This window comes from Podarcis liolepis (genome assembly GCF_965112155.1).
Source record: "Podarcis liolepis genome assembly, chromosome: 8".
In the NCBI taxonomy this organism is placed as follows: Eukaryota; Metazoa; Chordata; class Lepidosauria; order Squamata; family Lacertidae; genus Podarcis; species Podarcis liolepis.
This window is the reverse complement of record NC_139560.1, coordinates 78,276,389-78,296,813: the sequence shown is the minus strand read 5'-3', so window position 1 is coordinate 78,296,813 and position 20,425 is coordinate 78,276,389. Positions and strand designations below refer to the sequence as shown.

The following is a 20,425-nucleotide window of genomic DNA, read 5'->3' as shown; positions in this document are numbered from 1 at the left end:
CTCTTTCCAAATGGGATATATCTTACTGGTTTCAAAAGTAGCATTGAAATGGCATTATTTTCTATATGACTAGATCTCCCTTTAATAATAATAATAATAATAATAATAATAATAATAATAATAATAATAAATTTAGTCATATTTCTGATAATGTTGTTAGGATGGGGTACTTAGTGATTATGAAAAAAAATCACAAAAACAGGTTGGATGAAAGGCACACACCCTTTTTTTCAAAACACTTGAGCGCCTACAAAATTTTAGGCTCCAATCCTGTACTTACTGCGGTGTAAAATCCTGTGAAACCTCTGGATTAAACATGCATAGGATTGTGCTATAAGATTTTTAGTCAGAGGTGATGCAATAAAGGTATAATTGCTTGTAAATAGGATGCACTGATTTTTTTGATCTGTACAGGCCATCCAGTACATTTTGCTGCCTGCAGTGGATGTCATGATGGTGCTGTCCCCATGTACAAAAGGTAACTATACTGGCAATTGAATGTTACTTCAATATTGGTAGTCAAACAGCATCCTCTACTCCTGAAGACAGCTGGCTAGCTTAGGGGGTGCAGGGCACACAACTCTTCACTCAAATACTGCACCTTTCCCCAGCATTTGCTGCTTGAGGCAGCTGCTTCACTATGTCTAATTGTGGGGCTGGCTCTGGATGCACTGGTTATGCAGTTCCTGAGATACCACAAAAGCTTGCAATACCTATAAGCCAAATAAGATAGTGGGATGAGTATACATACTACATACCCTCCAACATTTATCTGATTACGTCCCATTCCATAATAATAATTTTACTATTTATATCCCACACAACTTTACGGGGTTGTCTACTCTGGCCAGCTTCCAACATACATAAACACATTTTTAAAAATTAAGCATTAAAAAACCCATCCCTATACATAATTGCCTTCAGATGACTCAGGGGTCGGATAACGCCATACCCTCCAACATTTCTCCAATGAAAATAGGGACATTCTAAGTGGGACATTCCGGGATCAAATCAGAAACCGGGATGGCTTCTCTAAATCAGGGACGTCCCTGGAAAATAGGGACACTTGGAGGGTTTGCATACTATGTGCCAGTGCTTGTTGACATGCCACCACTTTCAATATACTCTAAAAAAATCATCTGCTATCTGTAGCCTTACGTTTTCTCTGCTCCTGTTTCTATAGCATTCCAAGACAGTACAAACCTGGGAGCAAAAGTTATTCTATGATCTCTGTGGCCATATACTGCTTAACTGAAAGATTTATAGTTTTGTTATTGCTGTTTTAAGCAGATTGGCAACACTGAGAACTGGAGGGTAAATAAAACCAAGTTGGCTTGTTTATAGCAAACTGTTTAGAATATTGATATTCACATGCATTTCATGGTGTCCTATCCCTCTTCCCTTTCACTTATGCATATGAATAGAAATATTCTAAACTGTTAATTGCAATCAGCTGTGCACTCATGTCCCGCTTATGGACTTACCACAAGTTTCTGGTAGAACACTGTGAGATCAGGATACTGGACTAGATGGGCCTTTGGCTTGATCCAGCAGGCCTATTCTTATATTCTTATATATTCATTGCAAACTTAAAGTGCTTTCATGCCAATTAACTGCTGTCCTCTCTCTAAGAATCATAGGATTGTAATTTAGTGCAAATTCTTTTTTTTTCTTTTGATGATGCCTAGATTCAGTCACTCATAGAACTTCAGTTCCTAGGATTGCTTGTTTATTGACTTGTTTGCTTTCTTTTTATATTGGCAGAATTTACATGCTGCCCCATAACAGTGTTCTCTGGGTGGCTTATAGACAATAAAACATTATTTTACAATAATAACCACAGAATTAAAAACAGTAAACTAATTTCAGCATACAGATTTCATCAGCAGAGAGTAAAACAGCACAGAAAAATATACAGCATCCCTAAAAACATACTGTATAGTAGATCTAAAATTCAACTATCTCAAAGGATTCACTATTTAAAAGCCTGGGGCTATCTCTTTTACTACTCTTGCTATCTCTTTTACTACTCTACAGTACATACAACCACAAACCTGGTCAAAAAGGCCTAGCTGATGAGCAAGATCAGTTTCCAAATCTGCACTAGGAGCCCATTTATAGTGACAAATGTAACCCCTTCCTTCCCATAACTCTGTAAGAAATGGCCTTTAAAGAACACTTATCCTAATTTGTCCATAGTTTGTGGCATCCTTGGTTAACAGAAGACTCCATAGCTCAGAGTCACATGCTTTGGATTCAGTTTTGTGGTGGTTTTTTTATTCAGTTTCAGTTCCAGACACCTCTGGTTCAAAGATCTTGGGTAACAGGGCTGGGAGAAACCTGTGCCTGGGGCTCTGGAGAGCCTACTGCTAGACAAAGCAGATATTGTTAATGATTTGTGCAATTCTGTTTTCATTATGATATTTATCTGTAAGCGGCTTTGAGAGCCTAGTCTGGACATAGACAAGGATATAAATAAAGGATGGACTGTAGCCCAAAACAGAGCACATGATTTGCATGTTTTCAGTGCCTGATATCTCCTGGGTAGGGCACCCATGTTTGAAACCCTGCAGAACCGCTGTCAACCAGTGTGGTAAACAGTGCTGACCAATGATTGGATGCAGTAGTAAGGCAGACATTTTTTATTTATTTATGTGACTTCATTATACCCTCAGGACACAAAAATAAGCATTTATAAATATTTCCAATTGTTTTATTTTGAAATGATTCTTAGAAATGTAAGACGGCTGTCTCACACTGGAGTTCATGTATGGGTTCAGCTTCATTAGAATGCCCTCTTCTGTGTTTATCTCCGGGTTTGCGTTAGAAGAGAGAAAACAGAGACTGCAGTTTGCCAGGAGAGGGCGTTCTCATCCTTGCTCCAGCTACAGCCAAGCAGTTTCTGCTTGCTTTTTGTCTGCTGTTCTACTGCCGCACTGGGCATTGCATTGCAGAGCAGCTGTAACACATGCAAAAAATCTGCAGTACCATCCAGGCTTCCTCATAGGATGTTCGGAGTGGTTGATGGTAGGATTAAAGAATTTGTGACGGAGGCAGGAATTAAAAACTGTACTCGTAATCCATGTAGAATGAGGAATAACATCTGTCCCTGCAGCGTAATGGGTCAAAGAGGTTCAGCAGAAATATAGCAGGCTGGGACTTAGAGGGTGTGTTTGGTATAACTTAATAGCAATTAAAAAAATCAATTTGATGATTTTTCAGTTGATCAACATTTTTCAGAAACATTGCCCAGATATATAACCTTGAATATTTATTAATGTTAGGATTTGTGAGCAGAACAACAGTCAGTAGAGTTAAAACCTGGGAAAAGTATGTGAGTGAGAGAGTATTTTAGGTATGTGTGTAAGAGAGAGAGAGAGAATTGAATTTAAGAAAACAGGTAGGATTAATATGGCATATGCAAGTGGAAGCAACAACTTTTTAGATGTGGCAGCCTTTGGACAAAGTGTTGTACAAGTGTGAAAAGTTACCAGGAGTCTGGTTTTGCCATATTTTTAGAAACATTATTTTGTTGGTCAGTTTATTAATGACACAATGACCTCACATTCGCTTGTACCAACATACAACTGTAGGATGCGTATGGCTATTTCTATTCTGACAATTGCCAGAATATGAGAGATGAGCTCTGTGTGTCTTTTTGGCAGGGAAATCATGGGAAAACGCTTTCCTTTCTTTCCAATGAGAAAATGACATTAAATAAAGAAGGAATTCAGGTTGATCAGACAAAAAATGTAAATCAGCCCCCCCCCCATAGATTCCTTGTAGCGACTGGAATTGTATTGTCTGGAATTGTGTTGATTGAGAGACCAGTGGTTCCTGAATTTATAAAGAGATTTACCCAGAACTTGATCAGACTAATCAACTGATGTAGTTGTTATGCTTCAAGCAATGTATAATTTTATTGTTCAGAACTCTGAACCACTTGACTCTCTTTTTTCCTCGCTGCTTTGGGAGGAAAATAAAATCCAGATGAAATTGTTTGTAATCATTTAGTACTTTTGATGCAGCTCAACATGAGTATATTCTGAAATAAATAGTTGCATTTGTGAAGGAGAATCATTTTGGTGCAAATATTCTGCCAAACAGCAATAAATCGTTCCTTGTCTCACATCTATAATTTGGAAGCTGTCCACCAGAAAACACTGACTTGCCATACATGAAATACAGTATATGTAAAAAAAGGATGCAATTAGTATCCAGTATAAAATACCATGATCCATCACACCTGTTTGTATTGATGCAGGGCTTTTTCTAAGTGCTCAAACTAATTTTACCACCATCAGGACAAAATTTCTTAAGTGTCCAAGTAACATCCTGTTTTGCAAAATTTATAAACTGACTTGTGCTTGTGCTACCCTTGTGTTGTAATAAATTAGTAGTTTGAGAAAGTGCTGTTATTTTAGTGGCACTGCTCAGTGGATGTTTGCATTTTGCTTTACAAATGAATTCTCTTTGGCTATAATATCAAATACTGAAGCAGTGATGGCATAAAATAGCCAGATTACATGAGATTCCTAGTAAATTGAAGGTTAATCTGTATTCTATAGCATTATGGCTTATGCATGGATCACAACATGACTTAATAAGAAGTGCTTATCTTCATAACCAGGCCATTACTTTAAAATCTATTAAGAACATACTGTCATCTCTAATGATCCAAGAACCAGGAAGGTTAAGAGAATAATGGACCAGCTTAGTTTTGCATTCATATTAATTTACCACTTTGTTGCAAACTCCTGCAGTAATGCTTTCTGAAAAGTGCAATCGTTGGAAAGAAAAACAAACTCCTGGGCTTGAAAACTAGCAATAGTTCTTATGAGCTACATGTTGAGGAAAGATTACTGCATATTTTCAGCTTTCCAACTGCACTTTTGAGAATCATCCCAGCATATATTTTGGCCTCATACAAAAACTGAACTGCTGTATTTTAATATATTTGCTGAACCCATAAAGCATCAACTTGTGCATAACACTTCCAGACAAATTTCTAAAACTAGGCCAGCTCATAACTCTTTGGTTGCCTTGCCACAAACAATGGAATTGGTGTGATAAGATTTGTTTTAGCATAGTGTTTCTTCTTCTTCTTCTTTTAAGTAGGCTGGTTTTCTGAACACTCATCTTTAAAACCATTCACATATCCAGTGCCTGAGACAAGGTTTTTTCATGCAGGAGCAAATGTCTACAAATTTAAGATCAAATATGGCAACTCTATGAGGTAAGTATGACAAGACAGTTAACTGAAAGCCTTCACTCTTCACAGTATTGAGGAATTGTTCAAATTAAGAAGCAGAAATAAAAGATAGGCTCAGCATCTCAAAAGAACTTAGGTTGAGACTTGTTAAAATCAAAAATTGTATTAGAATATTACAGATACTTTACCTAAAGCTAGTTTATCATAATGACCCAGAGAATAAGCTATAACTTTATCTCTGAACTCACTTAGGTAAGCCATCTGTCACTCTCATCCCTCTGCATATCTGCAATGTGAAGCTAATAACACTGGTCTGCCTTACAGGCTTGTTGTAAGGATAACTGAGAGAAGTTATGTGAAGCAGAGGCAGAGCTAGCTGCTCCGGCACATGCTGTGCACCCGGGGGCGGGGCTAGCCGCCTGCGAGGGTGGGGCGAGCATCCCAGGGGGCGGCGCAGCGATGTCACCCCCCCTCAGGGATGACACCCGGGACGGACCACACCCACCGCACCCCCTTCCTCTGCCAGTGATGTGAAGCACACTGAACACCCGGCAAATACTGTAACAAGCTGCTGCTGCTATTATTACTATAACTATACTATAAATATCAGAATGTTCTGGATTGACCCTGGTTAATTTGAACAAAACCATTATTTAAATCAGCCAGAGTTCCCCCCAGTGCAGACATAACAAGAAAATTCTGATCACATCCTTGAAGCCACGTTGGAGGAGAAAGGGGAATATATGAGCAGTTAGATATTTAGTCTAAACTACAGTAATTGCAATTGTTTTAAATGCCCATTTGCATTTGATTTCTGCAGTTAAATTCTGTTATGTTTGTTTTACAGTGTTAATATTGATTTTCATGGAAGTATTGTCAATGAAGAACTACAGGTAAGATATGCAGCAGATTTATCTCAGAAAGGGTCATGTGATAGATGTGGAATTTAGACTTTGTCCTCTGCTTTGGGAAAACAGAACTCACTTAAAGTTCAAGTTCCATTCAGATAGCTTTGAACCTCACAGTGAATGCTTGTTTGGGAGTTTCCTGTTTGCTGGGAGGGATACTTGCAAAAAACACGGCTTTGTCTTGTGTAAGAGGGGGTAGTACATTTCCTTATATGGTCCCAATTATGATTTTTCTGTTCTCATGGTATGTTTGTATTGCATTGTACTAAGCTTCATTTCTGACTGGCTTATGGTTCCCTACTGAACACTTGAAATCCTCCACCACCCCTTTTACCTGGAAGTCCTTGTAAAGCCAAGTCTGCAGTATTCCAATCCTACAATAATTTCTTTAAATTATTGTCTTCTTTTTATTAAGCAGTGTATAATGGGCTCAGTGTGTTACTTATCCAGAGTACAGAGATGAAACTGGGAGCATAGAGATGAAACTGGTGCATCAAACTTTTTTTATCCTTTTGCTTGAGCAGAAGAAGATGTAATAAAGTCAACTGCAGAGGAACCTGTGGTTGTGCAAATGTTGTTGGACTCCCAGCTTCCATCAGCTTCAGCCAGCATGGGATAATGGGAGTTGTTGTAGTTCAGCAACACCTGGAAGGTTGAGGATAAGTATCAGGAGATCTAGAAGTTAGCTTTATAAAACATAATAACAACCATATCACAAGAACTCTGGCTAGTCCAGTCTATTACACTGTGTTTAATATCAGAAATTTGTAAGCACTAATAAAGTATCAGAATTTCCTTCAATTCTTCCAGGATGCTATTCGAGTAATACTTGGAAACCTTAATGATCTATGCCCATTTACTACTGAACACTTGATAATATTTCCATGTATCCTTTTATCAGTGTAAGTTGTCTAAGGAACACGTGTTGACGGTGGGGGTGGTTATAAATCTGTTAATAAAAATAAATAATCATGAGGCTAATCTGGAAAAGGATTTTACACAACCCGTCTGACATATGTAACACAGAAGAGTCTTACTTCACAAAATCGCAAGAGAAACACTTATTGGTGGTAGGCTGCCATTGAATGTGTAGGCAGTGAAATAGACACACATGTGCTTATCAGGGACAGGGATGAAGAAGTGTGCACTAGATACTTTCTGATGGGGAACAGGGACAAGCAGTTGGAAACCAGGAAGCATTTGAATTAGAACAATGTGCATTTGTACTAGGACCTGAACAAATGTGTGCACTAATAAGCTAGTAATCAGGCAAAAGGGAAACAAGAATAAACAACAACATTAAGAAGCTGAGAAGAGATGAATTATCAGCACTAGTGAAACATTAAAGGGGCATCTAAATGGGAAGGCTTGATAATCAAGCGCAAGCTGGTGAGAATTGGAAAAAGGTTAAACTCGTGCAAGCTGGGTATAATTTTGATTGGAAGTAAGAATGCAGCATTTTGAAAAGGTAGAAAGCATACTTCTGCTACAATATGAGGTATGCATTTTGAAAATCCTGCTGAATTCCATTTTTGAGCAAATCTCCCAAACATGCAACATCATTTTTCAGTGAAGTGAAAATACTTGTGCAAATAATGAGAGACATTTTTCACATTATTTGCCTATGGTAATTTACTGCAGTAATATGTCAGTTTCCTACATAATATCCAGGTAGTAAACTTCTGTTTATGAAGCAGTCTCCACCCAGCCATCAGTCAGTTGCCTAAAAAATGCCTATTCTCCTTTTTGCCCCTCTAAGCTTTCTCCTATCTGTACCAAAGAATGGCATCTTTGCTCAGGAATCACCTTTTCACACTCTCTGCTTTGTTGTTTTTCTGTCTCCTGAGACAGACAGATGCCAACTAACTTACAACTTATATAACCCTTAGATCAAGAATTTGCAACTGGCAGCCCTGGATCAAAAGCAGTTCCCAGAAGTGTTCTATTTGTCCCCCACCTCCTTTTCCAAGCAGAGACAAAAGGAGTGGTGTGGAGACAATAGTGGTTTTAAACATGGGATTTACTGACCTTCAGCTAGTGGTGGTTTAGTGTTTAATACACCAGTCCTCACCCCAGCTTCTTTTCAAAACTTGCTACAAAGTACATAGAGCCTTAGATTATTAAGCTTGATTTTTAACATTGAAGAGTGAGATAATATATTCATAAGATATGCAGATTCAGTAGACTTATTTTCTTATCCTTAAATTTACCTGTTATCTCTGCTCGAGTGTAGAAAATGTTTGGTCTGCAAGTTGTGGTGCTATATCTGTTATCATGCTGCAATACAGTGGTACCTTGGGTTACAAACACCTCGGGTTACAAACACTTCGGGTTACAGACTCCGCTAACCCGGAAGTAGTACCTCGGATTAAGAACTTTGCCCCAGGATGAAAACAGAAATCGCGCGCTGGCGGCATGGCAGTAGCGGGAGGCCCCATTAGCTAAAGTGGTACCTCAGGTTAAGAACAGATTCAGGTTAAGAACAGACCTTCAGAACAAATTAAATTTGTAACCAGAGGTACCACTGTAATAATAATAATAATAATAATAATAATAATAATAATAATAATAATAATAAATTTTATTTATATCCCGCCCTCCCCAGCCGAAGCCGGGCTCAGGGCGGCTAACAACAATCAAATAATCAAACAATCAAATAGTCACATAATCTAAAAATATTTCATTATAAAAATTAATTAAAATCAAATTGATGGCAACCAATTAAGCAAAATTCTGTGCAGGTTGCCAGAGGAGGGAGTCAGGCTGCGCCCTGACCAAAGGCCTGGCGGAACAACTCTGTCTTGCAGGCCCTGTGGAAAGATGTCAGGTCCCGCAGGGCCCTAGTCTCTTGCGACAGAGCATTCCACCAGATTGGAGCCGCAGCCGAGAAGGCCCTGGCTCTAGTTGAGGCCAGCCTAACCTCTCTGAGGCCTGGGACCTTGAGAATGTTATTATTTGCAGACCATAGGTTTCTCTGTGGGGCATACCAGGAGAGGCGGTCCCGTAGGTACGAGGGTCCTAGGCCGTATAGGGCTTTAAAGGTTAAAACCAGCACCTTAAACCTGATCCTGTACTCCACCGGGAGCCAGTGCAGCTGGTATAGTACCGGATGAATGTGCTCTCGCCGCGGCATTCTGCACCCACTGGAGTTTCTGGGTCAGTCTCAAGGGCAGCCCCACGTAGAGCGAGTTACAATAATCCAGTCTGGAGGGGACCGTCGCATGGATCACAGTGGCTAGGTCAGGGCAAGAGAGATAAGGAGCCAACTGCTTAGCTTGGCGGAGATGAAAAAATGCCGCCTTTGTTATAGCTGTAATCTGCGCCTCCATAGAGAGGGAGGTATCGAAGATTACACCCAAACTCTTAACGGACGGTGCTGGCACTAATTGCACCCCCACAAGAGATGGGAGTTGCCCCCTCGATCCCATATCGTCCCGCCCCAGCCAGAGGACCTCTGTCTTCGAAGGATTTAACTTCAACCGGCTCCCACGTAACCATCCAGCCACAGCTTCCAGACATCTGGTCAGTGTGTCTGGGGCCGAGTCAGGATGGCCATCCATCAACAGATAGAGTTGGGTGTCATCAGCATACTGATGGCAACCCAGCCCAAAACTCCGGACAAGCTGGGCGAGGGGGCGCATAAAGATGTTAAAAAGCATCGGGGAGAGAATTGCACCCTGAGGCACTCCACACACCAAGGAGTGGCGCGATGACAATCCCCCCCCAAGCGCCACCCTCTGTCCCCGACCAGAGAGAAACGAGTGCAGCCATTGAAGGACTGTGCCCTGGATCCCCACGTCGGCAAGGCGGTGGTCCAGGAGTTCGTGATCGACCATGTCAAAGGCTGCTGACAGATCTAGAAGAATCAGCAGCCCCGACCCGCCTTGATCCAGCTGCCTGTGGAGATCATCTGTTAGGGCGACCAGAGCCGTCTCGGTCCCATGACCAGCACGGAAGCCGGACTGGAATGGATCCAAAGCAGATGTTTCATCCAGAAACCTACCAAGCTGTGCAGCAACCGCTCTCTCAATCACCTTACCCAGGAATGGAAGATTCGAGACCGGGCGGTAATTGGATAGATCTGAGGGATCTAATGATGTTTTCTTTAAGAGCGGACGCACCACCGCCTCCTTCAGTTCCCCTGGGAATATCCCGGTGCCAAGGGACAAATTGATGATATCCCCCAGGGGGGCCCGCACCTCGTCTGGACACGCTCTAATCAGCCATGACGGGCACGGGTCAGGAGGACAGGTGGTGGGCTTTCCAGCTTGGAGGAATCTGTCCACATCGGCTGGAGATATCCGGTCAAAGTGGTCCAATACTGGACCCGAGGACAGTCGAGGGGCCTCCAGTTCCTTTATTGTATCCAAATTGGCAGGGAGGTCATGGCGGAGCAACAGGACCTTCTCCGCAAAAAAGCTCGCAAATGCCTCACAGCTGTGTGTCAGATTGTTATTTAAATTTGGCTGTCCTTCAAGGGATGTTAAAGACCGAATTATACTAAATAATTGCGCCGGGCGAGAGCTAGCGGATGCAATGGAGGCCGAGAAGTAAGACTTCTTAGCGGCCTTCACTGCCATCTCATAGGTTTTCATAAAAACCCTATAAGATGTTCTTGAGGCTCCGTCACGGGCACCCCGCCATACTCGCTCTAGCCGTCTGAGGTCCCGCTTCATTTTCCGAAGCTCCTCGGTAAACCAGGGAGCCCGGTTTCTGCGGGGTCGCAGAGGGCGCTTAGGTGCGATCTCATCGATTGCTGCCAGGAGCTGGGTATTCCAGTCCTCAACAAGCTCAGTCAATGAGTCGCCAGGGGGAGCAAGGTCCCGCAAGGCTTGATGGAATCTATCAGGGTCCATCAGCCTCTGCGGGCGAGCCCAAATCGGCTCGCCACCTAAGCAGGGTGGGGGTGGAAAGTCAATCCTGGCTTTCAGAGTGTAGTGATCAGACCATGGCACCTTCATCGAAGGAGACATGATCACATCTATACCGGCACCAAAGATCAAATCCAGCGTGTGGCCTGCTTGATGTGTGGGGCCTGAAACAAACTGGAAGAGCCCTAGTGTCGCCATGGAAGACACCAGGTCCAGAGCCTGTGAGGAGGGAGTGGCATCAGCATGGAAGTTGAAGTCTCCCAATACCAATAGGTTAGGGAACTCCAAGGCCCAGCCGGCCACCGCCTCCAGCAGGCCTGACAGGGTGGCTGCTGGTGCGCTAGGTGGCCGGTACACCAGCCAGACAGCCAAGCTCTCCTCAGAGCCCCACACTAGGCCAACACATTCAATGCCGGGGATCGATGGCGATGGTAGAGCCCTGAAAGAACAATCTTCCCGGATTAATACTGCCACCCCTCCCCCCCGGCCCACAGTCCGTGACTGGTGGAGGACGGAGAAACCCGGGGGCGCCATCTCTCGTAAGGTAACAGTTACCCCTTCGCGCACCCAGGTCTCCGTCACACAAGCCAGGTCTACCCCCTGCGAGATAAAGAAATCTCGCAGGGTAGCGGTTTTGTTGCCTATAGACCTGGCATTGCACAACACCAGTGAAGGAGGTGAGTAATCCTTGTTCACCCTACCCTCGTCTCTCGGGATGGGGCGCAGATTGGAAGGGGTACGAGCATATCCGTATCTCGATCCCCTTCGCCTATAACATCTGCCCCCACTGCCATACCTCCCTCGCCCCTCCACGGTAGCAATCCCAAGCCACTGTACAGCATTGTATCCTTAAAGCTTTTTGTGTAAAGCTCCACGGTGCCTCCAATTCTGCCCTCAGATACATTAGTGTTTTCTCTTTTCCCTATTAGCTTCTGCACATAATGCTAAGCCAAAGGATAGTTCATCATGGATGAACAAGTGTACAGGTGCACAGTGAGAAAATCATGGCTGTTTTGCTCCTGCCACCACCACACTATCTAGAGCTAAGCTATTGTTTGGCTTAACCTTAGGTCTCCGCCCAGCCTCATGGTTTGTTTTTCTCAAAACAATCCACAGGCAGTAATGTAAAAACAAACATTGGATGCAGTGCATTTGTCTGGGGCAAGACAAACCATGAAACTGGGTTTAGATGTAACCTTAAGCCCAAACCATGGCTTAACTCTGGGTTGTTCAGTGACAGTAGGACCAGCGAAGTGATGACAATTTTCTCACCATGCACTAGGATGCTTACTTGTTCACACTAAGCATTTGGCTTTCAGTGGTAGGCAGTAGCATTCCATTCCTGTCTTCCCTGAGGCAAACTGAACCAGGAATGACACCGTAATTATTGCAACCTTCCTTTTACTCCAGTGTGCTGCTGAACTGTTGAGCCTTAACTGTACCGATCAGATTTAAACCAATGGGAAAAAGTGTCAGACTTGAGATTCATGCGTGGTGATACGTTTCTTGTTCCTTATCCTTACGTCTGCACTGTCTATGTAGAATTAAATCTCTTGAAGCATGGTGCATTGTGGGGTAAGTTCCGAAGTTCGAGAAGGAAGGTTTGAAGTCTAAAGATATATAACCTGACATAATTGCCACAAGAAAAACAAACAATTGATTTTGGCTCCAGGATTTCCCTATTTTCCCATAGTGCACAGGTTGGGGTAGTCCCTGACCTTCCTGATGTTGCAATTTATAGGCCTATAAAAACTCTTGATTATCCATGGGTCTGCAAAAACAGATCCAAATCTATTGGCTATGGAGTGTTCACTTTCTCTGGGCATGTGTGTATCAGTCACCTTTTTAATGATAGTAGGGTTAAGATGTTTGAGAGGTTTATCTTTCCTTTTCCTGGAAATTTGCTGTTACACTTTTTGCAAATGTGCAGTTCCATGTACTGGAATGTGTTATATTTTAAGTCTGCCAGTAAATAAGTTACCAATTTGGATTGGCCTATCTTTTATGAAGCATGTTGCATATTTTCAGGTAAAGCAGGATGTAGAGAGGCCTGTAGCTCTGTGAGTATTTTCTTTGAAGTTTCAGACAATAAGATGGGAAAAAGTAGAGAGGGATTCATTATGACGGAATTAATACTTTTAAGTTTAAAAAAATGGGGTGGTAGAACAGAACTGCTTCAGCATATGCCTAAACTTGTATTTGTAGCCAGTGCTAGTCCTACTCAGAGTAGATCTATGGAAATAAATAGATATGACAAACATAGTTCCATTAATTTGAATGGGTCTACTCTGCATAGAACTTAGTTGGATAGAACTTTTCATTTGCATGATCTATGTGCTTAAAAGAAACCAGATAAAGTAAATTTTGTTGCACATTGGTGCCTTAGGCTGTAATCCTTTATGCTTATCTGAGAACAAGACCATTGACCTCTATGGCTTCTACTCCCAAATAGACATGCATAGGTTTGCACTGTTGCTGTGGGTTTTGCAGTTCAGCACCCAATAACTCATAACTCCAGTGACTTCAATAGGCATTGTTCCTTGGACATATGTGAAATTAGTACAGTGGTACCTCGTGTTACAAATGCTTTGGGTTACAAACTCTGCTAACCCGGAAGTAGTACCTCGGGTTGAGAACTTTGCCCCAGGATAAGATCGGAAATCGCGCGCTGGCGACACGGTGGCAGTGGGAGGCCCCATTAACGAAAGCACGCCTCAGGTTAAGAACGGTTTTGGGTTAAGAGCAAACCTCTGAAACGAATTAAGTTCGTAACCCAAGGTACCACTGTACAGGAAAAGGAGCGATTCTAATGTAATGGCCCCATGTGAGCACCTCTGAAAAACTGTTTCCATGTGACCCTGGGGGTGACCCTATCTTTCCACAGGGACCCTGAAATTCCAGTGCAGTTGCTTTCATATAGATACATCACTGGATTATCCAAAATCATGTGGTTAAATCACTGGTGAACATGCCTTCCATATGAAACATTGTTATATAGTGGCACTTCCTATAGGATCCACAACAACTGAATTGCACAACAATTGAATTAAGTGCAGTGACACACTTACCTGGGAATATGGCCTATTGAGCACAGTGGTTGTGCTCAATAGGGTTGGGGAAACGTTTATTCTATCAAAGTCCACACTGAGGTTGTGGGGAGATGAGGGTGGAGAGAGGCATGTGACATAGAAGTATTAATATATTTTTGCTAAAGGACACATTTATTAATACAATATACTATAATATAATGTAATAATAGTATATATTATAATATAATATAATAATATAATACAATAAAGTGCAAACGTGTTTTCAAATGGATTTTTTTTGCAGTGTTAGCTTTCTTGAGATGCTATTCCTAAGTTTAAACAAAAACAAGCAAATGTGTTTATATTATATGTTAATACATCTTTTTGCAAGTCTTGTAATAGTGAATAAAATTTATGTTTTTAAATAAATAAATAAATGAATTTGACAATCTGATGCATCCTAATAGGACAACAGTGGAAGTGACCAAAGAGATAAACTGGACACAGAAAGAACCATTAAGTGGAGGAGACTTGAAGACACAGTAGAAATTTCACATCCACGGATATCCAGGGGCAGGTCAGTGAAGATCTTCCCTCCTAAACCCGGCATGAATTCCTCATTCTTACTTTTAAAATGCTTGATGGCACTTCTCAAATGTTGTGCTAAATAGTGTCAGTTATTTGACAATGTTTTTAAAAAGTTGTCATATGATATATTAAGTACGCACACTTATAAGCATTTACGATTCAGAGGGAAAGTGTTGCACATAAATATAGATTCATTTGCTCTGGTTCAGAGAGGGATAGGGTATGAGTTTTGCTTCGTTTCCTGGTAATATGAAATGGTGATGTCAGTATCTCCTGGTGGCAATTTCCCCCGAAAGCTGAATACTCATGTGGTATTTCCAAGCCATAGAAACTGTGAAAACTCAACTTTGCCCTGCTGTGATAAATATCAACAGGTCAACTACAGTATTCAAAAGTGTTACATAATTGCTAAAAGCTATTATGATTACCAGATGGAGAACACATGGAGTATTCACCATGAAACAGATGCAGTATAAACATAGAATTGCCTTGCAAAAACATAGCATACAACCATTCCTAGGAGGAAATGGGCAGGATGGAATTCCACAATAGAGGAGAGGTTTGGATTCCTTGTAAAAAGTACTGTTTGTTAAGTGGCTGTTTAAAGAAAGCACTTCAAAAACTACAATCAAGAATTCTTATTTTGTTGCTGCCACAGACCTCAGGCAGTTCACATATGATGCTAAATCAAAATTTAGCACTGCACAAATGAGCCAAAGCAAGCCTTGGACTTGCTAAACCAGTGTGGTGTAGTGGTTAAAGTGTTGGACTAGGACCTAGGAGGCCACTCAGCCATGAAGCTCACTGGGTGACCTCAGGCCAGTCACTGCCTCTCAGCCTAACCTACATCACAGGGGTGTGGGGATTAAATGAGGAGTGGGGAGAACAATGCACTCCAACTTGAGTTCTTTGGGGTAAATAGTGGGATAGAAATGCAATTAAACAAACAAACAAACAAACAAAACTTTTAAAATGTTTCCTCCTCCCTTCCCATTTCACACACAAGAGGGAGATCTGAAGCATCTGCCTATATTTTTAATCCCTGTGGTGTAATTTGGAGAACTCTGATTAGTCTAAATTCTAGCTAGCTCAAAACAAGCCAGATCAAGCTGTGTTTTTCTTATCCTGGTTTGCTTGCTAACCAGAGTTTAATCTAAAGGAGAGTTCCCCAAGATTGAGTGCAATAGGGAACACTTTTCAGATTAAAAGTTTGGACAGGTGGTTCCATTCTCTTCTTCTGGTGTGTACTAGGATTGCAGAGGACAGCAGGAGCACCCAAGTCAGAAACTCTCAGAAGTGTATACTGGTAATGCTAAACTGTCTTTTTTTTGGGGGGGGGAACCTTACACTCACCATCATGCCCATTGAGAGCCACTTGCCCTTCAGGGGCATCCGTCAGTGGCTGCATCCTAGTGGTGGGCCATGGGCTGTGTTGATATGAACTGGCCCACACTGTTTACATGCATTGCCTTCCCATCAAAATATTCAGTTTCCCAGCTAAACATATAATAGTAATTTAGTTGAAATATGTAAAATTACATTAAAAATAAAGAAATGCAGCTAATGAAATCAAATAAAGATCAGCAATAAAATGTTAATTCATCACAAATCAGACTGAAACATTGAAAAAATAGAAGTGATTTAAAAAGGGCTCTGCAATAACACCTCTTTTAAAAAACAAATCAAATTGTTGTGTAGCAAAATGATCGCTTTGCAGTGTATGAAACAGATCCACATATAAGTTGTAAAATAAAACTGCTTTAAAAAATGTTTTTGAAAACAAACAGGTTGGCACTTAGCAGTTCATCTTTATTTAATTATCATACATATTAGGGGGGGAAATATCCTAAAAGTTTTCTTGCTTAATGTTGGCAAAATACTCAATTTATAAAAAGTTGTTCCAAATGGATGTTTAGTCTTTTCTGTTGTTGCAGAATACAAATGAGATACATATTTTATGTTTTACTTTGCAGAAATGTGACTAAAAATACAACCTGTATTCATGACACAGCCAAGCTAGAAGTTGGCTTTGAAAACAAGAGACTTCGGGAAGACGCAGTTTATCCAACTCTGGTATCAAATGTATTTTATTTATTTTTTACATTAGATCGAGATTGAATCTGTTGATATGACTATGTGCAGGAGCATTACCTTCCACCAGAAGTTTTGATAGCAAATATTGCAACACATCATTGATTCCAACCATGGTTTTAGCATGGCATACATGAGGAAGAAAGAAGCCTGGTGGAGTAGCAATGCAGAGTAGGGAAATTGTGGGCAGGAAAAAAGTTAAATACCCTCCTCAAAGTCCACACATCCCAGTTTAAAAATACAAAGCGACTTGCACACATTTGCATGGAAGGGTGGTTAGGTTCTTAATTACATAACACCAAACTTTTAGTTTGAAGGCACAGACGAGTGTGAGCTGGATCAAGTTCTAACCCTCTGACAAAGAAACTTCACATAACTTGTTTTCCATGCATTTGTAACTGATTGTATTTTTGTGAGGATATGAAATATATTTCCTTCTTCTTATGAAATAAGAAGCGTAAAAGCAGGGCAACTAAAGCATTTCAATAAAACCACTTTAAGTCAATTGTACCATCTTTACAATGGCCATAAGTGGCCAGCTTATGGGTGTTATGCCTGTCTGAATAAAAACATACTTGTCTTCTGGTGGAAGGTCATCAAAAACAGGGCTAGCTGGGTCTCTCTAAGCAAGGTGTTCCAGAATCTGGGAGCAGCCACCAAGAAAGTCACTTGATTTCTTGTGCTCCAGATGTTGGCAGGACATGCCCTGACATGACGTTGTTGACTATAAAAACCTTGGCAGTCATGCATGGGAGACAACTGTCTTTTAGATAATTGGATCTCAAGTAATAAAGGACTTAAAGTAATAAAGGATCATAACAAGCATGTTGAATTTTGCCCAGAAATGGACCAATAGCCAGTGAAGTTGTTGGGAGTTCCTCTAACTAGCAGTACTCTGATCAATACTGTGGCTGCAACATTCTGAATCAGGCTGGAGTTTCTGAACACAATGGCAGCTCCATGTACAGAATGTTACAGTAGTCAAAATTAGATGTAACTCCCCCCAGGCATAAGTCTGTGGACAGGGGCACTTTTATTTACCGTAAATCTTTATGAAGTGTGCTATGTCCATAGGTGCTCTAGATGATGATATATTATTTAAAGTTGGGGTGTATATTTCTTCGAGTTATTGAGGAATTCAAATTGTATCTTCAGCTGAAAGTTTACAAACAGAAAACAGAAAATCTTGTCCTAGAAGAGCAATGATGCTGGTCTTAGATTAGAATGATTTGAACTTTGAGTCTTAGTATCGACTTTTCAGACTAAACTGATCATAAATTCAGTATAAGCTTCATAGACTACATGTGCCTATGTCCTCTTTTCAATTGCCTGAAACTTATCTTGGTTTATCTCCTACCTTATCACTCTGTTAATCCCACTCTTCCTCTGAGGAACTCTAGGTAGGGTAAATGGGTTTCTTCCCGTTCAGTTTAATCCCTTCCAAATGCTCAAATCCTACACCCGGATAATTACTCTGTCCTTTTATACTTCTGCTTACCTCTGCTCTCAAGATCTTTTGCTGTTTTGCAGCTGTCTCTCCCCCTTACAGTCGTCACTATTTTCTCTTGACTACATATTAATGGCTAGTGCAGTGCAACATAGATAAATCCATGGGGGGGCTGTGAAATCTCACCCCAACCTGCAGCCCTTCTCCTCTCATGTGAATTCTCCCCATCCATTCTCCATGGTGTTCATTGTGGTTAGCTAATAAATGTTTGTGTAAAATGCAGACTAGAGGGGAGAAAGTTAATTTCACCATAATATGTGACATAGGGTGGGTTGTAAATATGTTAAATAAATATGAAGGGGAAAGGATAAAATATCTAAATTATTTTTGCTCCTCTCCCCCCAGGATCAGCCAGAAGAAATTGAGTGTCAATATTGTGGCTCTGCCACTGTTAACAATGATTATGAAAATAAGAGGTTGTGTAAGTATGAAATTATTACTGTAAAGGTGTGAGCCTATGAAGAGGAATTCACCTGGAAGCTTGGGTTCAAATCATGATGTGAAGGAATTGGGCCTTAGACAAAGGCATCTAGCTTGGAGGTGGGCAGATAAATGTAGATATCAGCATAATAAGAAAAGGATTTGAATGCCCGAGAGAAAGGCAGGAAAGAAGGACTGTATGAGGAGTGTATGAGAGAAAGTGAGATTCAGTTCTAGAGAAAGAGGATCATGTTTTAATCTACTTCATTTTATTATTTTGCTCCATTGGAAAATATACTGGTTTTCTGTAACTTTCCCCTGTAATATCTTTTCCTTAAAACTTTAATATTTTTTTCTGTTCCACTAATTTAGTTATATTTTTTGTAAGCCCATGTAGTCTCAATTTATTGTAAAGACACTTGCACCTGGAAGCCATAGGTTGCTGTACCTTGAGAAGCTTCAGAGAAACCCCAGAAAAGTGTTTAAGATGACTGAAAAAGGGAAGTAGTAAGCTCAGATGCAATGGGACTTAGAAGAGTTTGGATTTGATATCCCGCCTTTCACTCCCCTTCGGGAGTCTCAAAGCGGCTACATTACATGTGACAGTCATTGAGTTGGTCCCCATTGGTTGTCCTTGGTTGCGTAGGAATCACATCAAGACTTACAGAACAAGATATAGTATAAAAGGGGGAAGGGAGGGTATGACAGCTGGTGTAGTGTAGCAGTTATAGTACTGGGCTTGGACTGGGAACACCAAGATTAAAAATCTCAGCTCACTGGGTAGCCTTGGCTCACCTTAAAATTGTGTGATGAAGATTATATCACCTTAAAATTGTGTGATGAAGATCATATCTTGACTTTCCTTGAGTTAAGACAGCAAACAACTGTGACAACTATAAACTGCCTCAGGTTTTCACCAAACTGGTGAAGATTTTTCATGTTATTTATCTCTTGAAATTATTTATGCTCCACTCTTTAGTGTTTCATATATATATCCTCTTTTTGGACTTCCATCAGCATGTCTGATAATTCTCCGTTTTTCTCACTTCTTCCACGTTTCTTAATTTAATATTGCACTACCTTATTATTTTATTTTATCTTATTTTTTAAACAATATTTCTACTGTACATTTTCACAGAACTTCCTGAAAGCCACTCTTTAGTGTTTCTATTTTCAGAACAGCTTACAACAAATGACAATACATAATTAAAATGAAACCACATCCCAATTCACCTAATAAAAAGATTGGAAGGATTAAAAATAGCAGAACAATAAAACAAGTTTTAGAAGAGATTAAAACCCAATTCAAATGATGAGAAGGTGAGAGTAAAAAAAAAATTTTTTTGCCTGGCACTGGAAAGATTGGAAAGTGTTGCACAGATGTGGTACTGCACCAAAAAAGCCTTATTTCCTATTACCAACTCCACAAATATTCTTTCATGTAGAAAAACACGAGAGATTCAAACTACAAGGTGGTGCACATTAGTGTTGCCACTGTTGATTTTATACTTTCTGAATTGAATTCAGAGTAATTGTTCTCTTTCCCCATATAATTTGTATTTTTTCTTTGCACATAGGGGAATCTGCAGCATATGTCAGGACAAAAAATACAGAGAACACCCTTCAGAAAGGACAAGTTGCAAGTGTACAAAAGAGAGCAGAGGAAAATGTGGAGTTAAAAGCTAAAGGCTTTTTAGAGTTATTGAAAAGGTAATGTAATAACATTAAAGCATCTAGACTTCCTAGCAGGAGCCAGTATAGTATTCACATTGGCTCCAGTAAGGGATTTATGTTAGAGA

General features: G+C 40.7%; 1 protein-coding gene and 1 long non-coding RNA gene across 37 annotated transcripts in view; one reads left to right on the top strand and one right to left on the bottom strand.

Moving 5' to 3' along the window:
- Nucleotides 1–20,425, top strand: part of MAJIN (membrane anchored junction protein) — a 62,052-nt gene that overhangs the window by 40,247 nt on the left and 1,380 nt on the right. For 14 of the 36 annotated variants that reach the window (XM_083519516.1, XM_083519544.1, XM_083519521.1 and 11 more), the window contains 10 exons: nucleotides 415–478; nucleotides 5,116–5,236; nucleotides 6,060–6,105; nucleotides 6,931–7,006; nucleotides 12,441–12,566; nucleotides 13,020–13,051; nucleotides 14,488–14,597; nucleotides 16,582–16,690; nucleotides 18,552–18,627; nucleotides 20,204–20,336. In XM_083519516.1, the coding sequence (XP_083375642.1) occupies nucleotides 415–478; nucleotides 5,116–5,236; nucleotides 6,060–6,105; nucleotides 6,931–7,006; nucleotides 12,441–12,566; nucleotides 13,020–13,051; nucleotides 14,488–14,597; nucleotides 16,582–16,690; nucleotides 18,552–18,627; nucleotides 20,204–20,336 (893 nt within the window). Of the gene's footprint in view, nucleotides 1–414; nucleotides 479–1,737; nucleotides 2,627–5,115; nucleotides 5,237–6,059; nucleotides 6,106–6,930; nucleotides 7,007–12,440; nucleotides 12,567–13,019; nucleotides 13,052–14,487; nucleotides 14,598–16,581; nucleotides 16,691–18,551; nucleotides 18,628–20,203; nucleotides 20,337–20,425 lie in introns of those variants that run through there. The other 22 variants (XM_083519530.1, XM_083519515.1, XM_083519535.1 and 19 more) reach the window with 8 other exon arrangements.
- LOC310714542 lies at nucleotides 6,504–18,457 on the bottom strand. The gene is made up of 2 exons (XR_014529885.1): nucleotides 17,275–18,457; nucleotides 6,504–6,765 (listed from the first exon to the last, which is right to left on the bottom strand). It is a non-coding gene; the product is annotated as an uncharacterized lncRNA (long non-coding RNA).